The sequence below is a fragment of the Ipomoea triloba genome, chromosome 2 (assembly GCF_003576645.1).
Source record: "Ipomoea triloba cultivar NCNSP0323 chromosome 2, ASM357664v1".
Taxonomy (NCBI): domain Eukaryota; kingdom Viridiplantae; phylum Streptophyta; class Magnoliopsida; order Solanales; family Convolvulaceae; genus Ipomoea; species Ipomoea triloba.
Genome location: NC_044917.1, coordinates 6,735,344 through 6,750,484, shown reverse-complemented (window position 1 = coordinate 6,750,484; position 15,141 = coordinate 6,735,344). Strand labels below are relative to the sequence as shown.

Sequence of the window (15,141 nt, the reverse complement as noted above, 5' to 3'; positions counted from 1 at the left end):
TTTTTTTTTTTTTTTTTTTTTTTTTTTCTTTTTGAAAATACATACTTACTAGCTAGGAAGCAACAAAAATAATATTTTAGTGAATTTGCTGTCGTCTCTAACACACTGTTTTTCAACAGCCCCATCACATGGGCATATGCTGGCATTGCCTCATACCCTTCACCTCCTTCCAATTTCCAATTAAATGCATACATAGTTACATACACCTCCTTCTCTCTCTCTCTCTCTCTCTCTCTATATATATATATATATATATATATATATATATATATATATATTATATACACACAAAATAATTCATATATCTTTGTCTTTGTTTTCCTTTGATGGATGAATGTTGTGCTGCCCACACTGCATTAAATCTGTAACAGTGTTGGGAGTACATGACATCCATCTCCCCCCACATGGTCTCTCGATTTAATCTAATCACAGCCCCACATCAGTGTCATTACTAGATATACAGACACACACTGCACATTCATATAAGCTGAGATCAGAGGATGAAATCTTGCTGCTGCAACTATATATGGATCTTGTTGATGATGGCAGGGAGGAAACTTGGTTCTTCGGGAACTCGCTTCATGGGAAATCAAGAATGTTCAATATGAGACGTCATTCTCATCCGCCTTGTCCTTCTACCTCAAACAGTATCATAGGCATGAATTTAGTAGCTGAGAAATCCATGGAACAAACTTATTCATCAATCAAGAAAATCCCAGAAGGTACACTAACTCGGGCAGGTCCAGCTCTAATGAAGACAACTTCAATGCCAACAAACAAAGAATCATCAACTAGAATCTATAGTACAATGAAGAAGCAGCAAATAATGCAGTGCGGTCGTCATCTGTCAAGGGCACTATCATCCCTGCCAAGTTTTGCAGAAAAGGAAGAATTTGAAGAAGACGATGATGAGGAAAGCGAATTTTGTATGGGGAAATTGATCAGACAAGCATCTTTAAACCATGCAAGAGTTCAACCTCCGCTTCCCTCTGTTAAGGTACCATAAAACAAAACAAAACAAAACAAAAACATATATGTTCCATCCATTGTTTATAAGCATGTACTCGATCGATCTTATTTAATTTGCAGGGTCTGAGAAGAAGCTGTAGCATTTCTATTGTACCAAAACAGACAAATAGCAAGATTACAGGGTGTGACTATGAAGAGATAAAACCAAGGAAAGGTAACGATGGGAAGAAAGAGCGTTTATGATAATAGGACAGAAGGGTTGAATCAGAGGTTGATGAGTTTGAAGTTGCAAGAGAGAGATGAAGAAAATAATGTGGTAAGAAGAGGAAATTGTTCAGAGCTGGCTAAGAGTTGTGGCACTCCTCCAACTCCATTTCAGAAATCATGAAAGCACAGATCAAATTCTGGGCCAGAGCCGTGGCATCAAACGTGCGCCAGGAATGCTAATTAATCAAACTGTATGTTACATCTTAACTCTCAGCATTAACGATGATCTAATCTCTGTCCCGTAAACATTAACGTACACGATGTCTTGGTTTAATGTGTGTTCATACAGGACAACTCTTTGGAGCATTTGATGTTGTACAAATTCAACATTTGCCACTGTCCATGAAAACATTATTGGTTTTTGAACTATATATATCCTCTTTCTCAATAGTTTGGAATTATTTTATTTTGGGTTTATGAATTAATTATTACTCTGTATCTGTATGTTTCATGTTACAAATTTTTACAAGTATAGCAAGGCTAAATGGATAGAGTAACAGATCAGACTAATAGTGATTCCAAAAAATCCTCCCCTCTCTCTCGGGGCCAATCAACAAAATATCTGTTGAGAGTTACATATTTTGTAAGATCAATCTGATCGATTAAGTGTTGTGCCCCCATGCAGGATCGAACTACAGACCTTCAGTTTTCAAGACTGACGCTCTACCACTGAGCTATAAGGGCTGGGTGTGTCTGTGGATTGGTACTGATATGTCAAACTGTATCCATGCATGCCTCCATTGCACCACTACTCCTACAAGTTGTATCCCGGCCTGTTTTTGTGATGTGTTGTTGTTAACAAGTTGGGCTATGTGTCCCCTATCACTAACACCCTCCCTTTAGTTTGTCCCCTTCTTTCCCTGAAATTATTGTGGATCATAAATTTAATATAATTTTTAATATATTAAAAATACATTATATGTATATTGAGCCCAACAAGTATATGATGCAGTTAGCCCAATAGGGTCCAATAACATTGGTAAAGGAAAGCTGGATTGCAGTTATTCTTGGCAGGTAGAATGGATCATAGAACATAGTAGTAGTAGGTACACCGTACATGATAAATAGTTTTGTTCAAGTTAGGTTTCCAAAAAACATAGTAGTTAAATGATACTTTTTGGACCTACATTTTGTATTATAATGCGATGCGTACGTATGTATGTATGGTATGTACTATGTAATATGTATGTTGCATGTGAAACCTGGCAATAATAAGTGGACATACAAAAGCAGAGAGTTTAAACACAGTTCCCTACCATGTCTGTGACCAAAGGGTACAAAACCAACTTTTATCACTTTCCTTAGATTTCGCCCTTTTCCTCTTCTTTTTAATAAATCCCCTAAAATACTAAAAAGCCTCAAAGTCAGTAAATTGGGAAAGACGATCTTATCTTGCCCTCCCCTCGAATCTCTGCCAAACAAAACATTGTTCCCCCCTACCCTCCCTTGGAAATTGCACGCCCACGCTTATTCATCAACACCTATCTAAAAAATTATTAAACAATCTAGTACAATAACGTTAAAGATATCATTATCTTTGTTCCACCCCAACATTTCCGCCTTTTTAGTCACTGGAAATAAGTCCACGTTCGTTTCCACATCAAACATGCAAGCAATCCCATTGGAATGGTTTCGGAGTTCGGGATAATAATATTCTGTTACTAATCAACTTAGTTGGCGTGAGTGACCATGAACTCTCTTCTTTAAACTTTAATGTTAGAGTTACACGTTTGTGTCGTTAGTTGTGAACGTTAGTCGTTAGAACGATTTGACTGTATTTGTTTCAGGCAAAATATTACCACCCGTACAGAGAAAGGTCAAAAGCGGAAAATTACTATTAATGCTCAGAATTGGTTGAAAAAAATAATTAAAAGGAAATTTACAAACGGCTAATTGGTAGGGAAGACTACAGTTACCAATACGACAAACCACACCGTAAAGGTGCTCTTTCATTTTGACAGCTCAGATGGGTCAGAAGCCGACACCAGCGGCGCCGAACCCGAATGTGGCGCGACGATGCGGCTCCAGCTTCCTGTTTTTCCAGAAACAAGGCTCCGCCGCTAGCTTAGCCGCCGTTCTCATCGGCTCCGACTTACACCTGGTTAGCACAAACGGCTCGTATCCCACGGCGTTCACCAGCTTCTGCTCTATCATACTCGCCATGGACACGCCGGAAACTGCTGCCGCCGGTAAAGAGCAGGACGACCTCGGCGGCAGTGAGCACGACGACCGTGGCGGCTGAAGTAGGTGGTGGTTCTTTTTGTCCGGCGGCGGCGCAGGATTAGTAGTAGCTGATGAGGATTTTTTGGTATCCGTAGAGAGTCTTTTCTTGGAGTCATCAGAGGCGTCAGTTTTGGTTACTTTGAGTTGTTGCCTCTCCGGTAGCCATCTGATGAAATCCGTACTGCACACCCATGTTTCCTTTGATACTTCCATAGATAGCTTGGGTTCACACATCATTAACAGCAAACACTCTGGCAATACATCTTTCTTCGACACTTTTTTCACACTTTCATCCTCACTTGCCTCTTCTTTTTCCAGTTCTTCCTTCAATGTTGTGTTCTCAATCTCTGTGTCTGACTCTGATTCTGATTCTTCTTCTTCTTCCTCCTTTTCGTCATCTTCCTCTTCGGATTCTTCAGTGTCTTCATCATCTCCAATTTCTGCATCTTCTTCTTGGACCGAAGCTTCTAAGGGTAGAGATGCTATCTTTTCCTCTGTTTCACAGCTTGCTCGTTCTGGGGAGTTTATTGGTGAAGATGTTGAGAGGGGTGTCATACTTCCTTCTTCCTCTCCTACTTCTTGCTCTGAAATCGGGTTATCTGGTTCCACATTTTCTGTATTTTGTTGATCTATCTGCGAATCAGCTGATACCAAATCTGAATCTTCTTGTTGATTCTCTAGCTCCAACTCCTTCGCCTCTTCTTCTTCTTCTGGCTTTACTTCAGCTTCTTCTTGGTCATTACTCACAACTTCCAATTCCATGGTTGTTTCTTCTTCTCCTGGGTCCTCTTCTTTCTCTTCTTCAAGGTTAACTGAAGAAACGACATTCTGTTCAGCCACTTCTTCGTCACAATCTTTCTCCATGACTACAGATTTAGATTCACCGTTTTGTATCTCTACTTGCTGTTCCTCTGCGGCTTCATCTCCATCAGGACCGTCACCATCACTTTCCTCGTCTTTTGTAGGAGCAGGTGTTTCCCAAAACCGATTAGTGAGAGCGGCCATTTTCATAGGATCAGATCGACACCTCATCAAAAGCAAAGCGTTCTTGGGTGGAATACAAATACTCACTCTTGCCTTCTCTTCCTCTTCTGCTGCTTCTTCACCATCAACTCTATGTGCTTGAAAGCTTTCATCTTTGAACTCAATATCCTCAAACACATGCCTTCTTGATCTCGAACTCCTCATTGTAGTACTGGGTCTGCCCGCTATTCTCTCCTCATCGTCTCCGCCTGCCACCACCAGCTCAATCTCCCTCCCTTTTCCTCCTTCCCCGTCCTGCAACGCCACCAGCCATCTCGCAAACACGGCGCCACAAGATCTCTGTTCCTGCTGTTGCCCATTATGATCACGCTCCCTAGATCCATTCCCTTTCTCCTGTTTGGTGGAAAAACAGGAAGACCGGCAGGGAAACAGGCAGCTAAACTCGGCCCCAAACGCCCTAAGAGCCTCGCAAATGGTCAAAGGCAAATGAACCCACCTCTGGTTCCTATGAGGCACGCTGCATTCTTGTTGCTGATAATGGACGCTCGAACTCCTCTGGTTTTGGAGACAAAGCCTATCCCTTTCCTCGCTCAGATTCATTCCTTCCTGGGCTTGCTCTAATTTCCTGAAACTCAAATCCCCACTTCTCCTCTTCGACAAGCTTCTGTTATGCTTCACCTTCTTCTTAGTCTTCACCCGGACTTGCCCAATGCAAGTAACCTTCGGGGAAGACGGCTCGGGATTCTCAAAACCCGACCCGCGCTTCTTAGCCGAATTAGGGAACATGGGAGAAGCCTGACCGGCCTTGATGCTGCCATTGCTGCGTAGCCGCCGGCTAAGCGAAGTGGAGAGAGAAACGGAGGGGTCTCGAGCCCGACCCGGACTGAGTATAGATTTGGAAATCTTCATTGAAGAGGAAGAAGAAGAAAGACGAGAAGTGAAACAAACAAAGAGCTCCCCACTAGTACTTGTGCTTGGAGTTCTGTGACTGTGATGCGGTCTATCCAAGTCCATACTGTAAAAAATTTCACCTCAGTCTTTTTCCCTTTCCCTTTCCCATGAAATGTTTGATAGTGGGTCTGAAAGACTGCGAGGGACTGTGCAATTTGCAAATGGTGAACGATAATTGAAGCGATGAGAATTGGGTTCTGTTAAAAAAAAATGTGGGGTTTGCTGTTCTTGTTTGCAGAGAAGATAGATATTAGATAGAATGAGTGCCTATGTTGTGTGGAGTGAAAGAGATGGAAGAGAATGGGCCCAGTGGCCCACGAGGAGGATGAGTAAATGGGAAGAAGATGACGATATGCTGTTTGTCTTTAGCTCACAAGAGGGGTAGGGTTTAGGGGTAAAATTGTAACTTCATCTATCGCGATCTACAGCGTGGCGTTTGGCAACCTGCCTAGTGCCTAATACAGACCTACTGTTGGATCAACGGACCAAATGGAGATAAAACATAAATATATGATTTCATTAAACATGCATGCCGTAAATTATGATTATAGTTGCAATTTGTTGTGTTTTATTGTCAGACTTTTGTTATATAATCAAATGGAACCAAAACATGTTTGGAACATGCCAGGTTTAGTACAAACTTGGTTTTGGAGTCCCAATTCAAAAATATAATATACTTTGGATATAATCATGAAGGACTTAAGCACAATCAAATGATCTGTCATCTAAGATTCTGGGACGCTTATCTTTGATTGAGTATCTTTGTGCCTAATCTGAATTATGTGTTATGTGCAAGTCTTTTACATCTATCCGTGATTAGATGTCAAGTGACAAGTCCTTCACATTTGTTATTGGCCAGGTACTAATAATTGTCAAACCCTTTGCATCATTCCTTAGAACATCTCCAATAGGTTTTTGGAGTAGTAAAAAAAACATTAGAAGGAGCGCTTGGAGCGCACTGTGCGTCCCAGTGAGTGCGTGGGAAACACATGCCTACTAGGGCGCTTCAAAGTGGTCGTTGGTAGCCACTCTGAAATAATGACAAATATCTGTTAAATTCATCATATCTGTTAAAATCTAATGATGACGTAATGACAAATATGAATAGTCATTTGCATGAAATTAAAAAGAAGAAGAAATATATATATATATGGTTGCAACTTGCAACTTCAACTACAACAAATTATATTCAAATACTATAATTTAAATTAGTGCAATTGAGAAGTGAAGTATTATGAAGAAGATGAGTCAACCTCAGCTAATTTCTCATCTAGTCGAAGACTCTTATGATGTCATGCGTTTAAAGACTTATCATTGTACTAGTTTTTTCTATGCGTTTTGCGCGAAAATTTGTGCCCAATATTTAAACTCGATTAGATGATACTTGATTAGTAAATCATCATGAAATATATAAAATGCATTTGTAAAATTTTATTATTATTTTTTTCTTTTGAATTGACGGAGTTCATAAATATTATTCATGTAAAATTTATTTTGTTGATGAATGTGAAATTAACATAAGAAATACAAATTTATTGTGATAAAAGGACACGACTGTCGAAGACTCTTATGATGTCATGCGTTTAGAGACTTATCATTTTATATCACGATCTCAACAGACATTACATTATTAGAGACAAAACTTAATTATCAAGAGACACCTAATGTACATGTACTAATACACATGCAAAAGAGAATATAGTTTGACACTTTAACTAGACTTAATGAAAAAGAATCATATTGAATTTGAATAAACCTCAAAGTAATACAGATATTCAAAGATATTTTAAAAAAAAAAATTTATATCTTTAGTAACACTCAAATACTATGATGAGCCTGTCCATGGATTCTATGCAGTTACTTGGGCTTTTATTTGGTCCTGTCAATCATGAATAAGTTGTGAGAGATACACCATATGTAAGTTCCTTTAATTCCCTGGAATTATTGGTGCCATTAAATCCAACTAATTTCTTTACTTCCTGTCTCCATTGCCATTTCAAGTACACCCAAATCATTGACTGTCACATTATTATTGTCTTCTTTAATCTACATATCATCACATCTTATCATCTCTTCAAGCTACAATTATTTTCCCAAAAATATATATACCATATATCTTTAGAATTGCATTATACTACAATATATGTCAAGTCCACAAGTAATTTCATAATGTGTATTGAAAACTTAAAATTGTGATTTGGTGTGAAAGGACAAATGCTATTGTCCAAATTAAAAGAAAATGAATAATGATATGAGTGTTAATGTTTTGATTTCATAAATTGATTATGGTTGGCATTGAATCTGGCATATGGTGATTATGTGGATAGAATATAATGGGTTGGGATGGGATGGGATGGACAATTGGGGTGTTTATGGGTACAAGGCACATGGGATGGTGGCCAAAAACACAAGCCAACTAGACTAACAGAAACTAGCAGAACTATTGTTATGTCAATGCGAGAATGAAAATGATATGATAGAGCCATTAAAGCAGCATTATCCCTAATTTCAGACACTGACATATGCTCAAAATCCCACCATCAACGTGGCCAGATCACGGAGAAAGAGACCCATCTTAATACACTTAAACAGATTATCACTTCAAATACAAATATTTATTCGTGACTTCTTGTCAAGCCAACTACATGTAGTGATATGACATTCTGATTGGTATTCTAAATAGGTATCATAGGTTTGAATTCTGGTGGTAGGATAGAATCTTTGGGCTGAAAATGTCTGAGAATGTATATATAATGTAACAAATACTACATTGTAAAAAATCATAAATGCTTATTTAAAAAAAAAAAAAAAGAGTTCTTGTCACCTAAGACAAGTGGTATATCTGGTCTACAGTGATTTATAAGCGCTTTCAGATGCACCCTATAACTATTAACAAAATAAAATTTATAAAATTATTTTAAATCAGTTAATCAATTAAGTTATGTACTAAGTACATTATCAATAGAAAATAAATTGGGAATAAAATAACATTTTCGTAAATAGATTTATTTCTTTGTTTGATAAATAATAATAATAATAATAATAATAATAATAATAATAATAATCTATCCAAGAGTGCACGTGACTTCGACACACCGCAAAGTGGCCGTAAAAAATGACATCTAAGCCTCGCGCGCCAATGTTGAGCGTGAGACCAACGGTCGCTCGCATCTTTGAGGGGGTTGGAATGCCACGCGCTATTAATGAGAATGGGTTTGAATATTCTGGTTCCACAAGCGCCTAGTTAGATGCTTCCACCCACAACATAGAAAGCAACGCATCTTCTTCATGGGGTGACTCTGATAAAGTAATTAGTGCTTCATTACTTAATTGCCATATTAATTTATACACCACAGTCTACAAGCCTTTTACCCTAAACCCTAACGTCATTTAAAGTAATGTTATAATTAATTATTATTTAATTAAATAGTTACAATACGTCATATTTATGTAAATGTTCAGATGTTCTAGTGTATTAACATTAACTGCTTAGTTGAGCCTATGAGCCTTGGGCCAATAATTTAAAACTCTGGAAAAAAAAAACAATAAGTCTGATAGGGTTAGCCCGAAATTAATAACTAACACAATTGATATTCCTACTTGGGATTTAAAGCAATTTATATCATGGATCATGCCCACATAGCATTATAGACCTTCGATCAAAACGACAAGGTTCAAAATTTCATAACATAAGACATAAAAAATAACAAGACAAGGCACATGCACATGTTATATATTTACTATTTTTTCAATTCTGATTTAGGTACATAATTTATATTTATAGGCATAAAATTTCACAAGACTAATTTGTTTCAATTACAAAATTCATACTTTTAAAGTACATAATTTCATAAAACACGACATAAAAATTTACAACATAAGGCACATACATATGCACTAGGGTCCACTGCAGTGTAAAACCTAGTCCATGGCATGGCATAAGGGTTGGATTTAGGAGAACATCACTTTTTGGGAGAATCTCTTACCTTAAAAAAAAAACAAAAAAAAAAACCCTTTAATTTGTTGTTTGTTGTATTTTTCCTTCATTAGCTTATGTATTAAAGATTATGTTAAGTAGTCATGCCTGAATAAATTTACTTTGGAATTTTTGAGTATAAAGTGTTACAAACGCATGTGCCTAGTTCTTTAAATTCTTATTGAAATATATATTTGGATTTCATATCTTGCATTTGTAGTTTATATTATATTGTTGATGGGTGTTATTAAAAGATTAAATTACATGTTTCCTTGTTATAATTATATCTTGATGGGAGAGCATAAATTAGAGCATCACATCACAATTGCACCTTAAGAATGACCTATTTGTTAAAGGAGTTCTATTTTGATTGCTTATTTTTGTTTGTTACATATTCCTTTGTTTGTTTGTTTTTTGGACTTCTTTCTTTGTACATGCTGTTAAGGAAACTTCGTTAATGCGATTAATTAATTGACAGCAAAAATGTATCGGACCATGCCCGACGGTTCCTCCACGGCATGGGTTCAGCCATTCGACAAACCCAATTATTAGTTTGCAAATATATGTTGAAGCAAGTTTATTATGCCAAGCAACCACGTGTACCTTTCCAAATTATATTCCTCATATCTTCATTGCTCTGCAAAAACATTTTTCTATTAATGCTATCTTGATTTGCTGCTTCACGCGTGTTTGCACGAGTAACGTAACAGGCTCCTCTGTCTTCAATTGGTGGCCCAGATCCAACTTGAATTGGTTACTGCGATACAGATAGATAGATGAAGCCTTGAAATTTAGCTATGGTGTACGTTCTGATGATATTAAGGCATTATTGCTTATTTATGTATGTTCTCATCACGCCAATTCAATATGCATGCATGTTTGAAGATGTGCCTTTGAAATGATTGATTTTGGAAATCATTTTTGAGCATTAAAGTTTCCATGACATTCAATTCATTATTGAATTGGCCCAAGCTTTTCCACGTAACAAATTGGCTGGATGCATGCATGCAAGCTTTGACAAATTAAATGTACCCAATTAAATAGCTTTATCCAAAATGTTGCATGCTTATGATGTTTTGTCACGTATAGGTTCAATTCCATTCGCATGAAGCAATGTTTAATCTACACTATGGCATTTCTCGTATGGAATTTTTCATGTCTTCCGACCCTTCGATTGCAACGGACGGGCAATAGTTATACCATGGATTTAGGTTCATCTGATAAGATGGACCTATTATAATTTACATACTTAATGTTCACAATTTACATATTGAATGTTCACAATTCAAATTATGTAAATATTCAGTATGTAAATTGTGTTTTTTAGACCAGGATTCACCTTGCAAGGTAGACCCAAATCTTCTAGTCCTGGTGAAGAACCCCAACAAGGATGGCTCAAGCCCAATGTTGATGCAAAAGTGCATAAGTGCATAATGATACAGGCAAAATGGGCTTCGACTTCGTGCTTAGAAATGCAAGTGGGGAGTTAATTGCGGCGAAAAATCTACCATGGCGTGAAATTTTCAACTGCAACGAAGCAGAAACTATGGCTATTCGTGAGGCTTTAAGCTGGCTAAAGAAAAAAATTATGACTTTATTGAGGTGGAAATTATTCACTCTCTCAACAAAAATTCTGGGGACTCTTCCTTTAATTTGCTTATTCATGAACTTTAATCACATTTTCATCAGGTTTATTAGGCGATCTGGGGATCAGACTACTCATAGCTTAGCCTGAGAGTCGGTTTCTTTGTCATATTGTATACAAAAAATAATGAACTTTCAGTATACAAAAAAAAAACATTTAATATAATAAAAATGAACATGCAGTGTACTATAAATGAACTTTATATTAGTGATCTATCTTGTCCATGGTATAATAATTTGCAGTTTGTTCTTCAATTGTTTGAAGAGGGGTAGAAGAAATAATGAGGAATTTTATGGTGCCAATATAAATAGAAAACTTTAAATACATTTTTAAAAAACAATGTGTAATGTTATACTCATAGAATTAGAGATAGGATTAGGTTTTTCTGAAACACCATGTCATCATCATGTGTGCCAATTAATATGAATTGACACATGAAGTCTTACAAATAATCATTTTCAATAATATTAATGGTTAATAATTAATAAAGATAAAACAAAGCAATGATGAGAAAGTTAAAGACTTTATTGTTAATGGGACATGGGTTACTGGAAGAGGAAAGAGCTTGACCAAGAGTCGAATACCAAAGCTTGACTGGACTAGGGACAAGACCAACATTGATATTGAGAGTAATAAATAAAAGATAACACATTATACTAAAAGCAACATTTTTTTTTTGCTTTGCATTTAATAAAGGATGAAAGGAAAGAGGAGAAAGTATACTTTAGGCAGACAAGCCCAAACCTTAGACTTAAAAAGTGAAGTTCCCATGGAAGCAATTGAATGGTTTGGTGACAAGTCTTTTTGGTTCACCACATGCACATGGACCATCCCATCATATTCATATCTTGATGCCATGAATGTTCATTGGGCTAAGGTTTTATTACTCCATCATAAAGTAGTCAAGAAGCCAAATTATTCCACTCTGGTTAAGCTTGTGACAAAAAGGTGAATTTATCCACTCTAGACGTACCAACACCTCGGTCTGACAGAATTATGAATAGGTAAATCATAGTGACTCAACTGATTAATAAAGACTGACAGAATTATGAATGAATAAATCATAGTGACTCAACTGATTAATAAAGACTACGTTTACTCGAGCTGGTTAAGCTTGCATTATATATGAATGTTAGATGTTAGTGATATAAACTTGCAAGAATCTTTCAATTGATCTCTTTTGATATAAAGGCTGAGAAACATGTCAAATAACATAGTTCATTGTATTGTAATGACGTGTGGCTATATGTGTTTATTTGTGTGAGGAAGTGAAGATGGAAAAACCTACAAAATTGAGAAACGTTTAAAGAAAATTACTATTAATGCTCACAATTCGGTGAAAAAATAATTAAAAAAATTTACAAACCCAATCGCTACAGAAGACTACAGATTACCAGTACGACAAACCACACCGTAAAAGGTGCTCTTTCATTTTGACAGCTCAGATGGGTCAGAAGCCGACACCAGCGGCGCCGAAGCCGAAAGTGGCGCGACGATGCGGCTCCAGCTTCCTGTTTTTCCAGAAACAAGGCTCCGCCGCTAGCTTAGCCGCCGTTCTCATCGGCTCCGACTTGCACCTGGTTAGCACAAACGGCTCGTATCCCACGGCGTTCACCAGCTTCTGCTCTATCATACTCGCCATGGACACGCCGGAAACTGCGGCCGCCGGCAAAGAGCAGGACGACCTCGGCGGCAGTGAGCAGGACGACCGCGGCGGCTGAAGTAGGTGGTGGTTCTTGTTTTCCGGCGGCGGCGCAGGATTAGTAGTAGCTGATGATGATTTTTTGGTATCCGTGGAGAGTCTTTTCTTGGAGTGATCAGAAGCGTCAGTTTTGATTACTTTGAGTTGTTGCCTCTCCGGTAGCCATCTGATGAAATCCGTACTGCACACCCATGTTTCCTTTGATACCTCCATGGATAGCTTGGGTTCACACATCATCAACAGCAAACACTCTGGCAATACTTCTTCTTCTTCTTCTTCTTCTTCTTCTTTCTTCCACACTTTTTTCACATTTTCGTCCTCACTTGTCTTTTCTTCTTCCTTTAATGTTGTGTGCTCAATCTCTGTGTCTGATTCTTCTTCTTCTTCTTCTTCATCTTCATCTTCCTCCTCCTGTTCGGATTCATGGCCGGTGGTTTCTTCAGTATTTTCAACATCTCCAATTTCTACATCTTGTTCTTGGACTGAAGCTTCTAAGGGCAGTGGTGCTATCTTTTCCTCTGTTTCACAGCTTGCTTGTTCGGGGGAGTTTATTGGTGAAGATGTTGAGAGGGGTGTTATACTTACTTCTTCCTCTGAAATCAGGTTAACTGCTTCCACATTTTCTGTATTTTGTTCATCTATCTGCAAATCAGCTGATTCAAAATCTTCATCTTCTTGTTGATGCTCTACCTCCAACTCCTTCACCTCTTCTTCTTCTTCTTCTTTCTCACTACTCACAACTTCCATTTCCATGGTTGTTTCTTCATCTGAGTCCTCTTCTTTCTCTTCTTCAAGGTTCACTGAAGAAACGACATTCTGTTCATCCACTTCTTCGCACTCTTTCTCCATTAGTACTTGAGATTTAGCTTCACCTTTTTGTATTTCTACTTCGGCTTCACCTCCATCGCCATCACTATCCTCGTTTTTTGTAGCAGCAGGTGTTTCCCAAAACCGATTAGTGAGAGCGGCCATTTTCATAGGATCAGATCGACACCTCATCAAAAGCAAAGCGTTCTTGGGTGGAATGCAAATACTCACTCTTGCCTTCTCTTCCTCTTCTGCTGCTTCTTCTTCACCATCACCTTTCTGTGCTACAAAGCTTTCATCTTTGAACTCAATATCTTCAAACACATGCCTTCTTGATCTTGAACTCCTCATTGTAGTACTGGGTCTGCCCGCTATTCTCTCCTCATCGTCGTCTCCGCCTGCAACCACCAGCTCAATCTCCCTCCCTTTTCCTCCTTCCCCGTCCTGCAACGCCACCAGCCATCTGGCGAACACGGCGCCACAAGATCTCTGTTCCTGCTGCTGCCCATTATGATCACGCTCCCTAGATCCATTCCCTTTCTCCTGTTTTTCCCTTTCGTTCGTCGAAAAACACGAAGACCGGCAAGGAAACAAGCAGCTAAACTCGGCCCTAAGAGCCTCGCAAATGGTCAAGGGCAAATGAACCCACCTCTGGTTCCTATGAGGCACGCTGCATTCTTGTTGCTGATAATGTACGCTCGAACTCCTTTGATTTTGGAGACACAGCCTATCCCTTTCCCTTTCCTCGCTCAGATTCATCCCTTCCTGCGTTTGCTCCACTTTCCTGAAACTCAAATCCCCACTTCTCCTCAAGCTTCTACTATGCTTCACCTTCTTCTTAGTCTTCACCCGGACTTGCCCAATACAAGTAACCTTCGGGGAAGACGGCTCCGGATTCTCAAATCCCGACCCGCGCTTCTTAGCCGAACTAGGGAACATGGGAGAAGCCTGACCGGCCTTGATGCTGCCATTGCTGCGTAGCCGCCGGCTAAGGGAATTTGAGAGAGAAACGGAGGGGTCTCGAGCCCGACCCGGACTGAGTATAGATTTGGAAATCTTCATTGAAGAGGAAGAAGAAAGACGAGATGTGAAACAAACAAAGAGCTCACCAGTAGGGGTACTAGTAGTCGTAGTAGTACTTGCGCTTGGAGTTCTGTGATGGGGGGGTCTATCCAAGTCCATACTGTAAAATTTTAGCTTGTTGTTTTGCACATCAACTGTTTGATAGTGGGTCTGAGTGCTGAAAGACTGATAGAGACTGTGCAAATGGTGAACGATAATTGAAGCGAGGAGAGGAGAATTGGTTTTCTGTGAAAAAGGTGGGGTTTGCAGGAAAACAGAGATGCAGAGAAGAGAGAGAGTGAGTGCGTGTGTTGTGAAAGAGATGGGCCCAGTGGGATGAGTAAATGGGAAGATGACAATATGCTGTTTGTCTTTTGCTTAACGTAACCATTGTTTATTTATTAGGGCAACTTATATAATGGACTAAAGTTTCTTGTTGTATCATTTTTTTTTTCTTTTAAACACAAGTTCCATTATCATCGTTCAGTTAGAATGGTAACAAAGTGTTACATACTAGTTCGCTTGTTGTATCGTCTAAGTTAATAAAAAATATTG

General features: G+C 38.5%; 3 protein-coding genes and 1 non-coding gene across 5 annotated transcripts; 1 reads left to right on the top strand and 3 right to left on the bottom strand.

Moving 5' to 3' along the window:
- Positions 1 to 311: 311 nt before the first annotated feature.
- LOC116011335 lies at positions 312 to 1,624 on the top strand. Of its 2 annotated transcripts, XR_004097007.1 has the most exons (3): positions 312 to 997; positions 1,090 to 1,427; positions 1,526 to 1,624. XR_004097007.1 is itself a non-coding variant. In XM_031250884.1 (2 exons), exons 1-2 carry the CDS (start codon positions 527 to 529, stop codon positions 1,210 to 1,212), a joined length of 594 nt encoding a protein of 197 aa, XP_031106744.1. In that variant the 5' UTR covers positions 312 to 526; the 3' UTR covers positions 1,213 to 1,624. The 2 variants fall into 2 exon arrangements, 1 of the variants encoding a protein (XP_031106744.1); XM_031250884.1 differs by having other exon boundaries at positions 1,090 to 1,624.
- A 224-nt stretch (positions 1,625 to 1,848) lies between these two features.
- TRNAS-UGA lies at positions 1,849 to 1,920 on the bottom strand. The gene has a single exon. It is a non-coding gene; the product is annotated as a tRNA-Ser (tRNA).
- Positions 1,921 to 3,047: 1,127 nt separating this feature from the next.
- On the bottom strand, positions 3,048 to 5,637 carry LOC116010404. Its single transcript, XM_031249803.1, has one exon. The coding sequence runs from the start codon at positions 5,455 to 5,457 to the stop codon at positions 3,208 to 3,210; it is 2,250 nt and encodes a 749-aa protein (XP_031105663.1). The 5' UTR covers positions 5,458 to 5,637; the 3' UTR covers positions 3,048 to 3,207.
- Positions 5,638 to 12,307: 6,670 nt separating this feature from the next.
- LOC116010463 (glutamic acid-rich protein-like) lies at positions 12,308 to 14,916 on the bottom strand. Its single transcript, XM_031249884.1, has one exon. The coding sequence runs from the start codon at positions 14,704 to 14,706 to the stop codon at positions 12,466 to 12,468; it is 2,241 nt and encodes a 746-aa protein (XP_031105744.1). The 5' UTR covers positions 14,707 to 14,916; the 3' UTR covers positions 12,308 to 12,465.
- Between the last annotated feature and the right edge of the window lie 225 nt (positions 14,917 to 15,141).